A 15,430-nucleotide genomic window follows, 5' to 3' on the forward strand; every position below is an offset into this window, starting at 1 on the left:
TTCTGCTCTATTCATTACCGATACTTACATGTTTTGTTCCGAAAAAATATTTTATTAATAGTCTATTGTTCATAAATATTAAATATTCAAATGTTTTAAATATTATAAAGTCGGCAAGTTTAATCAGTTAAAAAGGGTGGAAAATTTGAAATGACACCCCTGTTCCGAACTGAACAATCATTACTCACTACTCGTTACTCGTGTTATTTTATATAAAATTATATATGAAATAAAAACAAAAATACTTAATGCCATCATATTTTTATTTATTTATAATTTTACAGATAAAAACATAATTTCTACAACATGTAATTATTACTGATAAACAGATAACATTTTTTAATATTATCATTAAAAAATGTTTATATTATTCTTTAAGTTTTAAAATAAATGAAATTTCCATTGTAGTTACATTTTGAGTCTTTGATTAATCTATTTCTTTTCAATTTCAGCGTCTTTAGATTTCACCTCCACACTGTCTTGGGCCTTGGGTGATGAACCACCAATGGAAACCGTTTCTTGTCCGAGAGATTCAATGTTGGAAGACTTCAACAACGATGATGAATCACCTGAGACTGAACCAGCAGAGAAAGAGTTGAACGGAGCTGGTGTCGAAGAATCGAAGAAAGATTGTTGTCCAAAACTGAATGGAGATGCTGAAGAGCTAACAAAACCGTCTTGAGCAACACTTGAACCGAATAATCCTACGGGGCTCGCAGTTGAGCTGTATGAGGAAATTGGACTAGCGGTTGAACTAAATATACTTGATGGAGTAGTGCTGTAGAATGCACTGCCAGATGCTGGAGATAATCCAGATACACCGAATGCAGCACCATCAATAGATTGACCGGCAAATGCTTTGTAAGCGGATTGGCCACCAAAAGCTTGAGCAGATTCGTATCCTAAACCAATTGGGGACTGTTGGTAGTAGTGGACAGTGGCGAAACGTTGAGCTGGAGCGGCAACTGGAACTGGAACCTTAACTTCAACCGGAACTTGAACTGGGTATGGCACTTTCTTCTCTACTGGGTATGGCACGGGTCTGTCCACGGACACTGGAACTCTGACCTCTACTGGAACTGGGACTTTAACGGGAACCTCGTATTTGACTGGGTACGGAACACTCTTTTCAACTGGGTATGGCACCAATTTTTCAACTGGGTACGGTACAGCTTTTTCTACTGGATAAGGCACTGCCTTTTCGACCGTGACTGGGTACGGCACTGGTTTTTCTACGGGGTATGGTCTGTCAACGTTTACTCTTACTGGGTATGGCACTGGCTTTTCAACTGCGTACGGGACTGGTTTTTCAACTGGTACATGTACTGGGTACGGTCTGTCGACTGGGACTTTCACTGCATATGGTACAGGTTTCTCAACTGGGTATGGTACTTTCTTCTCAATTTCTACCGGGTATGGTTGAGGAATATGAACTGGACGGTCAACATTGACTCTGACAGCGTATGGAACATGTTTTTCTACGGCAACTGGGTACGGTTGTGGGATACGGACCAATACGGGGTATGGTACTTTCTTCTCGACTTGAACATAGTATGGAACTGCAACTTCTTTAGAAATGGTAATTTGTTGCTGAGGTGCTTGAGCGATTTGCACTCCGGCAGCTTCGCTGTTGTACAATTCAGATTTGACGTAAGAAGCTGGGGCATAAGCTCCAGAAAAAGCTGCACCGTATGTGCTACCAAAAGCTGGTGATCTGTTCAAGAGAACTGGTTCAGCAGATGAAATAGCTGGAGCGGCGGTAGAAGAAACATAAGATCCATCAAGAAGTGCAGATGGAGTGGAAGATCCGATGAAGGATGCTCCATCAAAAGATTGAGCTGCAGCGGCATTCGAGTAAGCGTTCGATGCGAACGAGTTACCAAATACAAATGGAGCTGGAGTAGAGCTGTATGAAACAGATTTGAATGGAGCGGCAGTTGACGAGAATGAGCTTCCGAACGCAAATGGAGCTGGAGTAGAGCTGTATGAAACAGATCTAAATGGAGCGGCAGTTGACGAGAATGAACTTCCGAATGCAAATGGAGCTGGAGTAGATGAAGCAAAAGACCTAGCACCAAATGGGAATCCAGATGAACCGGACGAAATGCTGTCAAAAGCTATGTCTCTTTTTTCATTTTTGGTTGCAGGCTTAACAGCTGCAAACGCGGTGGACACAACTAGGAGTCCTAGAAGGACTACTTGAACCTATAAAATAAAAAATAAATAAAATTTAATTAATTCGCAGAATTATTATTGAAGTATAAGTAATTCTATTTAAATTAAAAATATTTATAGAACGAAAACTTTTTCATCTATAGGTCATATAGTTGTATATGACAGTCGCATATGATGTACAACCATAGTAAATAATCACTGATCTATTAGCTGATATTTGTGTGATTATTGTTACAATGAGTCTTAGTATTCGTAACCATACGTTTTATTTTCTACTGAAAGACTTAATATAGAAATTGATTAATAAAATTGTATTATTTACAAAATAATTATTATTAAAATACGTGAAATAGAATTTTAATTAATTTATTAATAAAATAATAAAAAGTAAAATAAAAAATTAGTAAATGGTTAACACTCGTAAATTAATATATAAATAAATAAACAAATAGTTTATACATAGAAATAAATAAATGCTTATCCTAGAGTATTTTTATGTTGCTCCGTATTACAAATTCATCATCAGATATGCACAAAGTCAAGAAAATCGCGGCTGAATATGAAAAACTAAAGGAAGGAATACATTGATAAAATTGGTCATTTTACATAGAAATAATTTATTTTAATACATAGATATGTTAAGAAATATAAATACTCTGGTTATTATTCTTTATTATTATCTAAAATGTATTGACATAAGATGTTATTTTTAAAATAGGTTAGTACATTTAAAATGTTATTAAAATTATTTTTTCTTTATTTCATTGTGTAGGTAGGTATGTGTAACTCTTCTAAAACTAAATTATTATAAATGTTGTTTTGAGTACTTAATATTTCTAAACAATAAATAATAAGTCTGTATTGATATCAAAATACATATTATGGTTATTTTGTAAAACATATTTAGCAAAATTTAAATTAGGGGCTATATTTTAAAATTTTATTTCAGGAATGCGTTCTTCATATCTTATTTTAAAACTTCTATTTGTCTTACCTATATGAAATGTATTACAATTACTTTCATCATTTATATATACCAAATAATCCCTTTTTTTTTGAAAATGCTAGTATAATATACATATATTGTTATAATTACATGTATTATTTAAACTTAAATGTTATTGTAATAGATTTTATATAGATAAAACAAATACTCGTATAAATTTTAAAATAAGATATAAAAAACAAATTTCTGAAATAAAATTAAAAAATACTGCCCCTAATAACTAATTTGGGTAAATATAATATCATATATATTTTATTTATTTGTGTTGCACAATTTCTTTGAATACAATTTTTCAATAATTTAACCAATTTTAATTTTAAACCTATTTTTACTATAATTCAATATAAAAAACGGAAATAATAAAATAAAATAAATATATACATTAAAAATCAATTTATATAACTATATATTATCCATTTAATTATTTAGTTTCAAGAAATAAACACTATTCGTTATTAATAATTCATTACTCCTTCCGAAAGTTTTATACATTTTGTTCATTAAAAAATAATTTTTATCTGTGTGAAAAAAAGAAACTTAGTTAAATAATATTTATTTTCCAACTATAACATTATATATTACAGAACTGATGTTATTAATATTATTTAATTAACTTTATTTATATTCGAAATAAACTGAATAATATTTAACAGTTTTAAATAAAAATAAAAATAAAGAACCTTAAAACAAACGGTTTATAGTTTAACACAAATTATATAAAAACATATTGCATTCTCACCATAGCACTCGGAGCCATGCTTGTTTCTGCCTGTTGGTTCTGTTCGATGACCAGCTACCAAATGACTGTATGCTCTTCTGGACATCAGTACTTACTATATATACTTGCGGTCTGTCTTGGACCATCTCCAGAGAAGTTATTGTTAAAAACCAGTAATACGGGATGGGACAATTTTTTTTTACACATGAAGCTTCTTCCAGTCGTAGATTGTTGATTTACTTTTTGGCTTTTTTTTAATACAAATAAATTTATACGCTTTATTTTTTTTTTTCGTCTATATGAGTTTTTTGCCAACTTACCTTCAAACCAGTTATGTGCACTCAGTGAAGGGTAGCCCAATTACAGATTCCGAAGATTTTGTGTTCTTGGTAACCTTCGATAAATACCTAAATTATATTCCCCTTCGCCCATCGGGTCCGAGTACATCCGTCTAATTTACATTGTATCCCTCAATACTGTATCGTTTTATAATACTTACCTACGTGTATCCATATCAAATTTGCCATTAACATTTGAATTACTTTAAAATTTAAAACATTGAGTTTTAAATTATGCGAATTGTAACTTTTCAATACCTTTGTAATCCGAGTGCCATATTTTTTTTTTTTTTTTTTATTGCTCTACCTAATATATTTTTAAACCGAGGTGAGTTTTGGGTATGTATTGGTTTTTTTTAGTAAGTTTGCACAATTTTTATTCCTATAATCGATACTTCGTTTAATAAAACTGCATCGAAAATAGTCCATAATATTTTATATGATCGAAAATTGGACACAAGAGTACTGTTAAAAAAGTTACATTACCAAAATTTTTTTTCGGGCGAAAAAAATATTATAAAAAAATATTGCGAAAAATTTCAAATCTCTTCTAACTAATGACTGTTTTTATTTATAATTTCTTCGATGAAATAAGTTGTTTTATGGTTAAAACTTAAAATAGTAACTTACTATATTCAAATAACATTCTGAATTTTTCATTTAAAATTGTTTTCATTATTCTTTACTATGAAAAAAATATTGTTTTATGGTAAACTGACTTCATGCTCATATGCTCACAATATTGATCTATTATTATCGTTATAAAATTAACATATAACAATTGTCTAGATTGTATAGATGGTTTATTATACCAGTGATAAATTTAGTAGTTCATATTCAATACAATCTAGATAAGTCAAAGAACACAGTGTTTTTTCATTCTTGGTTCATTTGCGACAGTTTAATGTAGTTTATTGGTACCTATCTAATATTTTAATGATTTACATATATTCGCTGTTGCTTTCAAATGTCAAAATAATATTCCGGCCTACATCGTCCTATCCCACTAACGCAGTACCTATCTATTATATAGAGAAGACCTGGTCTAGTTGCAAACAAGGTAAGATGTAACATAGACGTAAAGTATTTGTAGACTGCTTCTACAGAATTCCAATACATGGTTTTTGACTTGTAAATAAAGATTACCTATCATACGTTTTATATATCTATGTACCTAAGGCGATAACAATCAAAAAATTGATTTTGTCAATAAATAGTGAAAATAATTTTTTATTTTTCCATTCAACTTTCTATCACAGTTTTAAAGCTTAATAACTAATTTCAGTCATACTCAAGTCCAAATGTAGTGGAGATTTAATTACAACAAAACTCATTAGTGAAATTTTTGAATTACCTTTTTAACTACAACAAATAAAAATAAAATGTTTGTTGAGGTGCAATGTGACAAACCGTTTGGGGCTATTTGTAACACATTTTTTCACGTATTATTTATTTTTAATATATTCACAATATGATTATATTAGACTTGAATAGTATTTAAATAATATATTGATAGATATTAAGCACTAAATATTTAATAAATATTAATAACATATTAAGTAGAAAAATTACCTTTAAAAGGCAAAAATGCTGTGTTGACTGATACTCCAGAAAATAATGAAATTGATAACAATTTAATAATAGAGCTAATAAATAAATAGCTGCTAAAAAAAAATATTTTTGCGAAAACAGAAAGCCAAAAAAACAAAAAAAAAACAAAATATGCTAATATGCTTATAAGATTAAAATGATACTTCGGACATAGAAGAGACATTTTATTTAGTGTGTGTGGACATTTTCAGTTCGAGTAAAGCAAACGAAGTATGAATTGAGTGATACGAATGTAATTGTTAGACTCGTGTAGATTGTGCAAGGGAATATAGAACGATTTATATTTTTTATTATAAAATGTAACAAAAAAAAAAATCATAATATTGAACTTTATATCAAATTATGTGTTTATTACTAAGGACCTACAATGCATATCATGAAACAAGACAACATTTTTTCTCTCTATTGGCGTAAGAAATATTGATAGTGAGTATTTATAAGACAGTTACAAATATTAAAAAGTTTATAGGTAACTAGACACGGTGTCCCTTACCAGTTCTAACAACATAATAAAATAAATAATAAATGTTGATCTAACAACATTTATTATTTGTTAGAACTGGTAGGGGACACCGTGTCTAGTTACCTATAAACTTTTTAATATTTGTAACTGTCTTATAAAATAATACTCACTATCAATATTATAATATTAGAATATTTTATAAATAGTTATTATTTATATTTATATTGTTGTAATAAATATATTTTTCTTCTAGTTTACTCTTTACTTAATCTAAAACTGTAAAATATATTTCCAATTTAATCTTTTTTCGTCCATTCAGATAAACTTAATTTTCCCTAGTTTCGTCTGTTTGAAGTTTCTGTAATTTACTAAAGATTTTTTTTTCTTTTGGAGAAAGGGAGGCATAATATTGCATATTTTAATTCGTTAAAAAAAATTAACATGAAAACCTTGATATTTATTAAAAAGTAAAGTCTTGGTACTTTATTCAAAATAATCATAAAAACGATGTATTATTCAATAACACTATTTTGCATTTTATTTTTAAGTAAGACCCGATTATTTTTTATAAACATTTGTTGCACATTATGATATATTCTGTGACACTCCCATTTACGTTGGTGTTTTAATACAAAAATAAACATTTATATCAACAACCAAAAAAACTCAGACCACGTTATTATTTTTCGTGTTGTTGTACTAGTCTATAACTCGTTTTAAAACAAAAAAAAATCTTAGGTAGCATGCAGATATATATGCAATTTAGTATATAAATGTTCTTCTTTTAATAATCTGGTTTTTTATTTTCATTATGGATGAAGCGTGAATGGTGTTAAAATTTTTTTTTTTTTCTCTTGCCATGAATACTTTTTCTTATAGTATTAAATAAAAACCACTTTAAGAGTTCTGTACTCGAAATCTCATTATAAGACACGAAAATACTTTAGAATGATTACAGAAATGAATTGTCCGATAATATCAACAGAAATAAATATGGAAATGTTATAAACATTATACTTCTTCAACAGTATGCATAGAATATTTTATTAATAATTAACTTGATAAAATTAATAAAATTATACTATAAGATTTTGTAGTTTAATACAGAACAGACTGTATATGACTATTAAATTATATTTTGTAACGATTGTCACAAAAATATACTATACTGTTAAATGTTTTCAGAGAGTTCAATTATATGCTTTGATAATTAAAAGAATATTATGACAACATCTTCTGTAGTTTAGACATTAATTTAAGTACCTTTTAGGCCTAAATCACTTAAATAGGCTGGAAATAGAAATAATCAGTATTTTCGTGTTATTAGAAATATTTATCATAGTTTAGCAATAGTTAAAAAGTAATTTACTTTTTATTTTACAATGTAATTAAAAAAAATTGAAAGTCTACTCACTTATTCTCAAAACAAAATAATAAAAAATTAAAATGAACAAACATTTTTATTTTTTTCACATTAATTTTAAATTAATTTTGGATAAATTTCACATAAGCAAGATCAAAAAGTTTAATATATTCCCTCAAAAATGTCCAAGTATTATTTTGAAAAAAATTAAACAAATTAAATGTATCAAATGTAATATGTGTATACTATTAATATATTACAGTGATTTGTATCACCTTGATTTATTATTCTGCTGAATCCAGGGACTTTATTTCAACTAAGTAAGTCAAAATATTCAATAAATACATTTATTATGAAAAAGAAAATTAATAACTAACATCAAACACACATATAGGTTATACAAATATTACCATAAAAAATATTTCTTTTATTTGTTACAGTAATTTTAGTATGAAAATACATATTTAACATTCATTCTTGATTACGTGATAAATTTTATTAACTTTTAGACCTCCAATCAATAAATTCATCTAAATCTGAACCATCGGATTCTACATCTTCTTCTACTTCATTTTCAATTATCATTTTGTTCATATTTTCTGTAGCTAAAGAAATTTTTTCTCTTTTTTTCTCTAATTCAATCACTCTGTAACACAAATATGATGAATTAATTTTTAAAAAAATTGATTATCACTAATAAAAGCATATATTGATAGATTTTTCTATAGTAAAAGAGTTCCAATTTGGTAACACCAATTAGTAAGCTACTAAAAGATTTATATGATAGTTAAATTTACAATCTCTGAATAAGTTACACCATCAACTAAAGTTAAATACAATATATTTTAGTTTACATAATTCATTAGTTTTAGAAAACCATTAAATTGGTAAAATTAATAACTCAAAAATATAAAATTATTTTACTAAAGACAACCTAGCAGAAAAATGTAGTTTACACTTTTAGTCAATTTCTAAAATTTTTATGACATGATGATCATATAAAGTTTAAGTACATGACAGAAATATATAGTATATCACAAATAAAATATTAAAATACAATTTTTCATTTTAAAGTCAGAATACTTCATTTAAAATTATAGGAAACCTTAATGATATATCATTAGGTTTCATTGCAGTAAATAATTATTTTTCAGCAAAAGCATAAAAGATAAAAAAACTTTTTTTTTATGTAATAACTATAAATCCATTTATTACATTTTAATAATTTAAAAGAAAAATTAATAATGAATTTTAATATTAGTTTCTATATAAAATAAAAATTTAAATATAGTTTTTTCTTAAATAAACTTATAATTATTTTAAATAACTATCCAGAAATTATGCCATTTAATTTTTAAGTAAATTAAATACAACATTTTTTTATTCTACAATAACACATCACCCACTTATAAACTCAACTAAAACATTTCAAACTCAAAGATTCAGTACCACCTATGAAATATATCCTATCTCTTAATACCATATTAATTAAAATAAAACATACTTTGACCAATGTTTGATTTGTTCGTCAATCTCTTCCACTTGACGTCCATAAGTAGCTTCATCTTCATTATCTGCCATTATTTGTTCAGATAACATATTTTCTTCTTTCATTTCTTTTTGAAATTTTAAAAATTCTTCATCTATTGAACTAACATATTCCTCTTTTCGTATCTAAAAAACATAAAATGCACAGTTTAAATGATTAAATAAATTTACTTATTAAAATCCCTCACTTTAGCATCCAACATTGGATCGTCAAAAAATCCTTTTGGAAGTTCACCTTTATCTAAGTTTGAATCATCTAGACATTCTGGTTCTTCCTCCATTTTTTCTACATTTTTTTGTTCCACATTTTCTGATATTGGTTTAGTCGAAACAGGACTTTCAAAGAAATCACTAGGAACACTTGGAACTGGTGAAGTATAGTTCTTTAAAATACCTTAATACAATTAAAAACAATTTATTATTAAAATTTAAATTTAAAAGCACTAAAACAAACTTAATTTACCTTTTAACTTTTTTTGTGGTACAGCCACAGAATTATCTTGTTTTGGTAAAGTACGCTTTAAACTTTCAGTAGTCACTGCCAACCTTTCAGTCATTTTTGATGATTCTGGTTTTCGTTTGGAAATGTTTTCTTTATGAACTTTAGAATTTATATGATCACTCCAAGATGAATCATCTTTAATATTAAATTTGCATACAATACAAGACAATTGACCATTATTGCTATATGTGTACAAATATAATTAAGGATTATAATTCAATATTATAAGTTTATTTAGTTGAATACTTTTAACCACTAAATTAAACTTGGAGCTTATAAACATAAGATATTATTTATTAAAACAATTTCAAATAACATCTATTTATAAACTACCATGAAATATGAGTAATATAGATACATTTTATAAAAATTCAAAGCAATTTTAATTTTACTTTAGCATGTAAAACGAAAATATCAATAATATTAAATAGTTATACACAAAATATTATAATAATAGTCAGTATAAAATTATTATATTTATTTATCATATTATATTTTAATGAAAAATTATTTTAGTCTTATGAACAATATAACTAAATTAAAATAACACATTTAAATATACTAAAAAATATTAGATAAATAAAAAATAATATGGTAATGAATCAGAAGATACCTGAAGTAATAAATAAAGTATTAAATTTTACATAAAAGGATATTTTGCCAGTGGTGAGTCAATTTTCTTTTTGACTTTCTGAGTTTGCAATTTTTGTTTGAGCATTAATAAACGCAATTGATTTTGAGATACTTGTTTTTTCTTTGCTGCGCTCATTGATGCCATTTTTTTTAACAACTTTTGAAAACTCAAATAAATAATCTAATAAAAACGTCCCTAAAAACTAAGAAAAAAAAGTGTAACCCTAAGAAAATACACAGCAAACATAAAGTTTATAAGTAAACGAAATAATTTAATGCTCATCAGATACTATACAGTTGAAAACTTAAAATAATATGTCTTATCAATTTTAATATTTTTGTTATTCAAGCCTAAATGGATTTGTTGATAATAAAAACGACATAGTGTCCAAATCAATTTTGGTATAAAATGATTTATGTAACATGAGTTCTGTCAAATAAATATAATATTATTATACGTAAATTTATTACTAAAAAACAAATTTAAATAAATTTCTTTGATTACTTACAGGACGATTATTACTTAGTCCGACAACCACTCATACGCATTAGGTAATATTGTTTATACAACACTCACGTTGACATAAATATTCTACAAAAACCAAATTATATTCATCAAGTCCATATCTTGGTAGCCACTATGCTAATATTATTTTAATACTCTGTATGAACAGATAAACCATTGACAATTATCTCAAAGCTTGAAAATTTTTTTTTTTCAATTTAATGTGAAAATAAATTATCATCGATTCATTTATTATTTAAGAAATGTGCGTTACAGAGTAAAAGAAATATATAAATATTCTTATTACACCCCATGATGTGTATGCAGGGCCACATTTTTGGAGGGGGGCACTGGCTACAATTGCCTCGGGTACCAGATTTCGGGGGCACCAACATTTTGTAGTCGGAAATCTGCTCACTTTTGAATTATTAAACTTAAAATTATTTTGAAATTATTATTTTTTTGTTTTTAATAGCAGTATCATAAATTAATGTAAATGTATTTAATTTATTAATATATATAATTAATGTATTTATGGCAATATAACTATTAGCGATCAAAAACATTATTAATATACCTAATATTAGTTCCCAAATTTATTGTTATAATGTCATAAGCATAAGTTATTTATAATAATACGGTGTAGTATGTTATCACGTGGCGTGCCTACTACACAAAAATAGCATTGATTTTAGAATATCTAAAAGGCTCATGAGGATCTATCTCCTATATTTTCCGTGTGCAGACCCCTTAGAGGAACGCCAATTTTTTTTTTTTTTTTTGAGTCGGGGCGCAAAATGTCTAATTACAGCACTGTGTGTTTGACATATCAATTTCATTGTGATACATTTTTATTTTCATTTCTCGTATACAAGCAAGTATTAGATACAGTACAAGTGTTCCAAACGACAAATGTGCTACGCCGAATGCCAGTTTTGCCAAGGTATCTATATGAAAGTAATCAACGAATGGATTATAAATATTATCAACAAAATTGCCATATCATCACTATGCATTCATGTCAAGAGACAAATCACAACATGATAGCCGTAGATTAGAGCTCAGTTTTGAATTTAATGGTATTTGAGTCACAAAAATGACTAGCATTTATGCAGATAGGAAACCAAGTGATCGATCAAGGTAAATTAATTTTTTTGTTTATCTAGTTTTAGATATTTCATGTCTAACCCCTATGATGCAATTAATTTCCATTAAATTAGGTGGATATGCATTTATCCAGCGTATTTGAATAATAAAAAAACATTGGCCGAAGGACGTGTAGTTCCAAAAAAGTATGCTGTAGAAAATCCGACTTATCAAGAAATTCTTGAGGTAGTTAAAGCATCTGGTTTTGAGAACGCTGAAGTTGAAAATAAACAATATTCTCGAGAATGTAGTAAGGAATGGCAGTTTCGTGGTAGAATACGAGTACAACTTAAAAATGATGATGGAACACCTGTGAATGAAACATTTCCATCAAGTAAGTCTACAAAATAACAAATATCAAAACTTTTAACTAATTTGGAACTGAACTTAATATTAAATTTCAAAAATATATCAATCTAAAATCATTTTATAATGAAATTATTAGTACTTATTTCATTTGCATTGATCTTTTACAAAAAAATTAGTATTGAAACCAATTTAAAAACAAAATTTTTATAGACTTCCATTAAAATAATTAGAAATAAATTTCAAATATTGTCTTGAAACATATTTTAAATAGGTAATATGAGCATTTTAAAAAAACTAATTTATATAAAATTATATTTTACAGATCTATCAAATACAACAATATTTATTAAAATAAAAAAATATTTATATTATAATTATTTAGCCCAATTAATTTTATTATGTTTACTATGTATTTCAATTCATTAAATATTAGTTTAATTCTGAATAAAATGAAATGTTTTAATTATGCTGTAATAAATTTGATTTTAGGAATAAGTTTAATGAAACATTGTGGTGTACAAATACCAAAATTAAAAAGTCGAGTCATGAAAGCACCTGGTCCTGAACAACATCAAAACAAAAATGAAACTAGTGGAAACAAAAAGAAAAAAGGCCGTAAATAGAATATTGACTTTGTTTTTAATAATTTTTTTGTTTTCTTACTTTTAAACTTAATTGGATTTTGAAGGATTACTGTAATAAATAAAACTATACTTCATTTTCAAATACGATGTTTTATTTTCTCCAAACAATGTTTGTAATCAATGTATTTAATTAGGTACAACAGTAAGTGTAGAACAAGGAAAAAACCTTATTTATAAAGTAAAAGTATATATGGAGTTTTATATTTTACTAACAAACAAGAATTTACAAGAAATTAAATACAAAACTACAAACTATCCAAGTAAGGTGTAGAAGCTACATTACCATAACCAGCCAACGACAATTTGCTATTTGCTACTTTGCTGGCTGCTTTTTTAACATCCTCAACACTGACTGCTTCGACTGCAGCAACTAATTTTTCAAAAGGTAAAACTTGTCCAGTAACAGAGGCTTGTTGTGTAATATTTTCTAAAACTTCAGCACTAGATTCTGAAGTTGCAACAAGTGAAAAAATCAATTGTTTTTTAGCCCGGTTCACTTCAGCATCATTGATTGTAGGCGACTTCAAAGTTTGTACAGCAGCATTTAATACTTGACTGATATTTTTTCCATTGTAAGCTAATAGAAAACCGAAAATACCTGAGTCTGAATAGTTATAATTTACTGCTGATACAGCAAAATTATCTGAAGTATTTGTTTTGAGAATACTTTGTTCTAAAACTCCCTGACCATTTCCCCATTTAACTGATGATCCTTTGCCTAATAAATTCTGAAGAACAGCAAATGCAGCACTTTGAGAATCTTTGTAGCTCACTCCTTCACCAACAACAGCTAAATAAGTAGTATCCAAAGGTTTATTCTTTCTCAAATCGCCACCATAATATTTAGCCTTTGATGCAGTGGTTGAATTTCCACTTGGTAAATTTAAATCATCTGAAATTAAGACCAATGTTTCTAAGTCAACTCCAACACTGGAGATAATAGCTTTATCACTGATGAAATTCTGTTTAACGTAGTATAAAAGATGTTCAGTTTCCAATTTCTTGATGTTATATTTAGGCACAAATATTGTGTTACCAAGAGCAGTTCTATATGCAGCCTTATGAACCAAATCTAAAACTCTTGATACAGGTGGTATAGTAAGAAGATCATATTGTAAACGTTTTGAATTGTCAGAGAGCTCCCATGGTTTAAACTTTTGATTTGAAATAGAATCAATAAAATACTTCAAACTGCTGATTAAATTGTCCTTATGTGCTTCAATAGTATAAGTAATTGTTTCACGATCAGAGGTAGCATAGAAATTAGTACCCAAGTGACCCAAGTTTCGCAAAATTGCGAAATTAGTGGACGATTCGGTACTGAGTCCAGCTGAACTACGGATTACATGGGCGATACCTGAATTTTCTGGGTCTTCATAACGTGATCCAGCCAAGAAAGTAACTGAAATCCGTCCAATTTTGGTTGGGTACTCCGGAACAGCGACGACCAAGGTGTTGTTTGGCAATTTTTTAGTTTGTACCTCGGGTCCCTTGATGGATAACGCTGCCGCTTTACTAGCGTAGCAGCGTTTAGCGATGCTATTCATTACGGGCGTCTTCAACGTTGACATAGCCATTTGTGTGTTTGTGTATACAAATAAGAACAGAATACAAAAAGTTATAACTTACAAGTCTAAATTAGACAGGACTAAAAAAACTGACTTAGGGCAAACAGTGAACGAAAACCTTTGATTGAAAAACAGCTGGAACTGCCTGAACTGATAGTAGACAATTGCTTGTCTATACTCTTTGGAATTCTGGTCATAGGTAACCAAGGTTTATAGATAATCTATAAACCTTGATAGGTAACCACTTAGATCATACACTATATAAATATAAACATACATTTATGATATATATGATATAACATATATGATCTAAGAGTAACCCACAGATATAGATAATATACTACATGTAAATTATCAATATCTGTTTGGTAACCATTATAAATAGTTACACAGATCAGTATCACAGAATAGATTATATTCATGTAATCAGTGCTACTATCCAAAAACTAAACACGATCAAATTTTACTGTTTAAAACAGAGATGAATAAGCATTTATGTCCAGTGGCGCACGCGGGTGGGTGGGAATTAATGGGGTGTAACCCCCCCGAAATTTTCTCCGATGTCTAGGTTAAAATTTACATATTTTACAAGTTTGAAATATGAAGAGCTATTATTGAATACCTGATATCATTCATTATAGAATATTCCATTCTATTATCAATGCTATTATTTAAGTCAAAATATATAAAGAATTTGCATAATTTTGATAATTATAAAATGTGTTATATTTTTACCTTGACTATCGAAGTACGAATCTATATAGAAATATCGTTACCATCCCTAATAAGTATACCACATAGTAGATGCATTGATCGTATAGACTTGTACAACGTTGTTACTATTGAACAAGTCAAAAAATAAATTATAATAAAACAAGTTACTTTTGATCTTCAGTTTTCT

General features: G+C 27.7%; 4 protein-coding genes across 4 annotated transcripts; 1 reads left to right on the forward strand and 3 right to left on the reverse strand.

Annotated features, from left to right (window-relative positions):
- Positions 1-379: 379 nt before the first annotated feature.
- LOC112688191 (skin secretory protein xP2-like) lies at positions 380-4,026 on the reverse strand. Its single transcript, XM_025561264.1, has 2 exons — positions 3,921-4,026; positions 380-2,205 (listed from the first exon to the last, which is right to left on the reverse strand). Exons 1-2 carry the CDS (start codon positions 3,936-3,938, stop codon positions 433-435), a joined length of 1,791 nt encoding a protein of 596 aa, XP_025417049.1. The 5' UTR covers positions 3,939-4,026; the 3' UTR covers positions 380-432.
- Positions 4,027-8,005: 3,979 nt separating this feature from the next.
- Positions 8,006-10,679, reverse strand: LOC112688145 (zinc finger protein 830). The gene is made up of 5 exons (XM_025561207.1): positions 10,381-10,679; positions 9,686-9,912; positions 9,411-9,616; positions 9,179-9,348; positions 8,006-8,320 (listed from the first exon to the last, which is right to left on the reverse strand). Exons 1-5 carry the CDS (start codon positions 10,500-10,502, stop codon positions 8,173-8,175), a joined length of 873 nt encoding a protein of 290 aa, XP_025416992.1. The 5' UTR covers positions 10,503-10,679; the 3' UTR covers positions 8,006-8,172.
- A 1,072-nt stretch (positions 10,680-11,751) lies between these two features.
- LOC112688147 (signal recognition particle 19 kDa protein) lies at positions 11,752-12,997 on the forward strand. The gene is made up of 3 exons (XM_025561208.1): positions 11,752-12,002; positions 12,083-12,342; positions 12,807-12,997. Exons 1-3 carry the CDS (start codon positions 11,959-11,961, stop codon positions 12,938-12,940), a joined length of 438 nt encoding a protein of 145 aa, XP_025416993.1. The 5' UTR covers positions 11,752-11,958; the 3' UTR covers positions 12,941-12,997.
- Positions 12,998-13,031: 34 nt separating this feature from the next.
- Positions 13,032-14,656, reverse strand: LOC112688148 (cytochrome b-c1 complex subunit 2, mitochondrial). The gene has a single exon (XM_025561209.1). It carries the CDS (start codon positions 14,536-14,538, stop codon positions 13,207-13,209), a length of 1,332 nt encoding a protein of 443 aa, XP_025416994.1. The 5' UTR covers positions 14,539-14,656; the 3' UTR covers positions 13,032-13,206.
- Positions 14,657-15,430: the final 774 nt, after the last annotated feature.

This window comes from Sipha flava, unplaced genomic scaffold (assembly GCF_003268045.1).
Source record: "Sipha flava isolate LNK unplaced genomic scaffold, YSA_version1 37_pilon_pilon, whole genome shotgun sequence".
Classification (NCBI taxonomy): domain Eukaryota; kingdom Metazoa; phylum Arthropoda; class Insecta; order Hemiptera; family Aphididae; genus Sipha; species Sipha flava.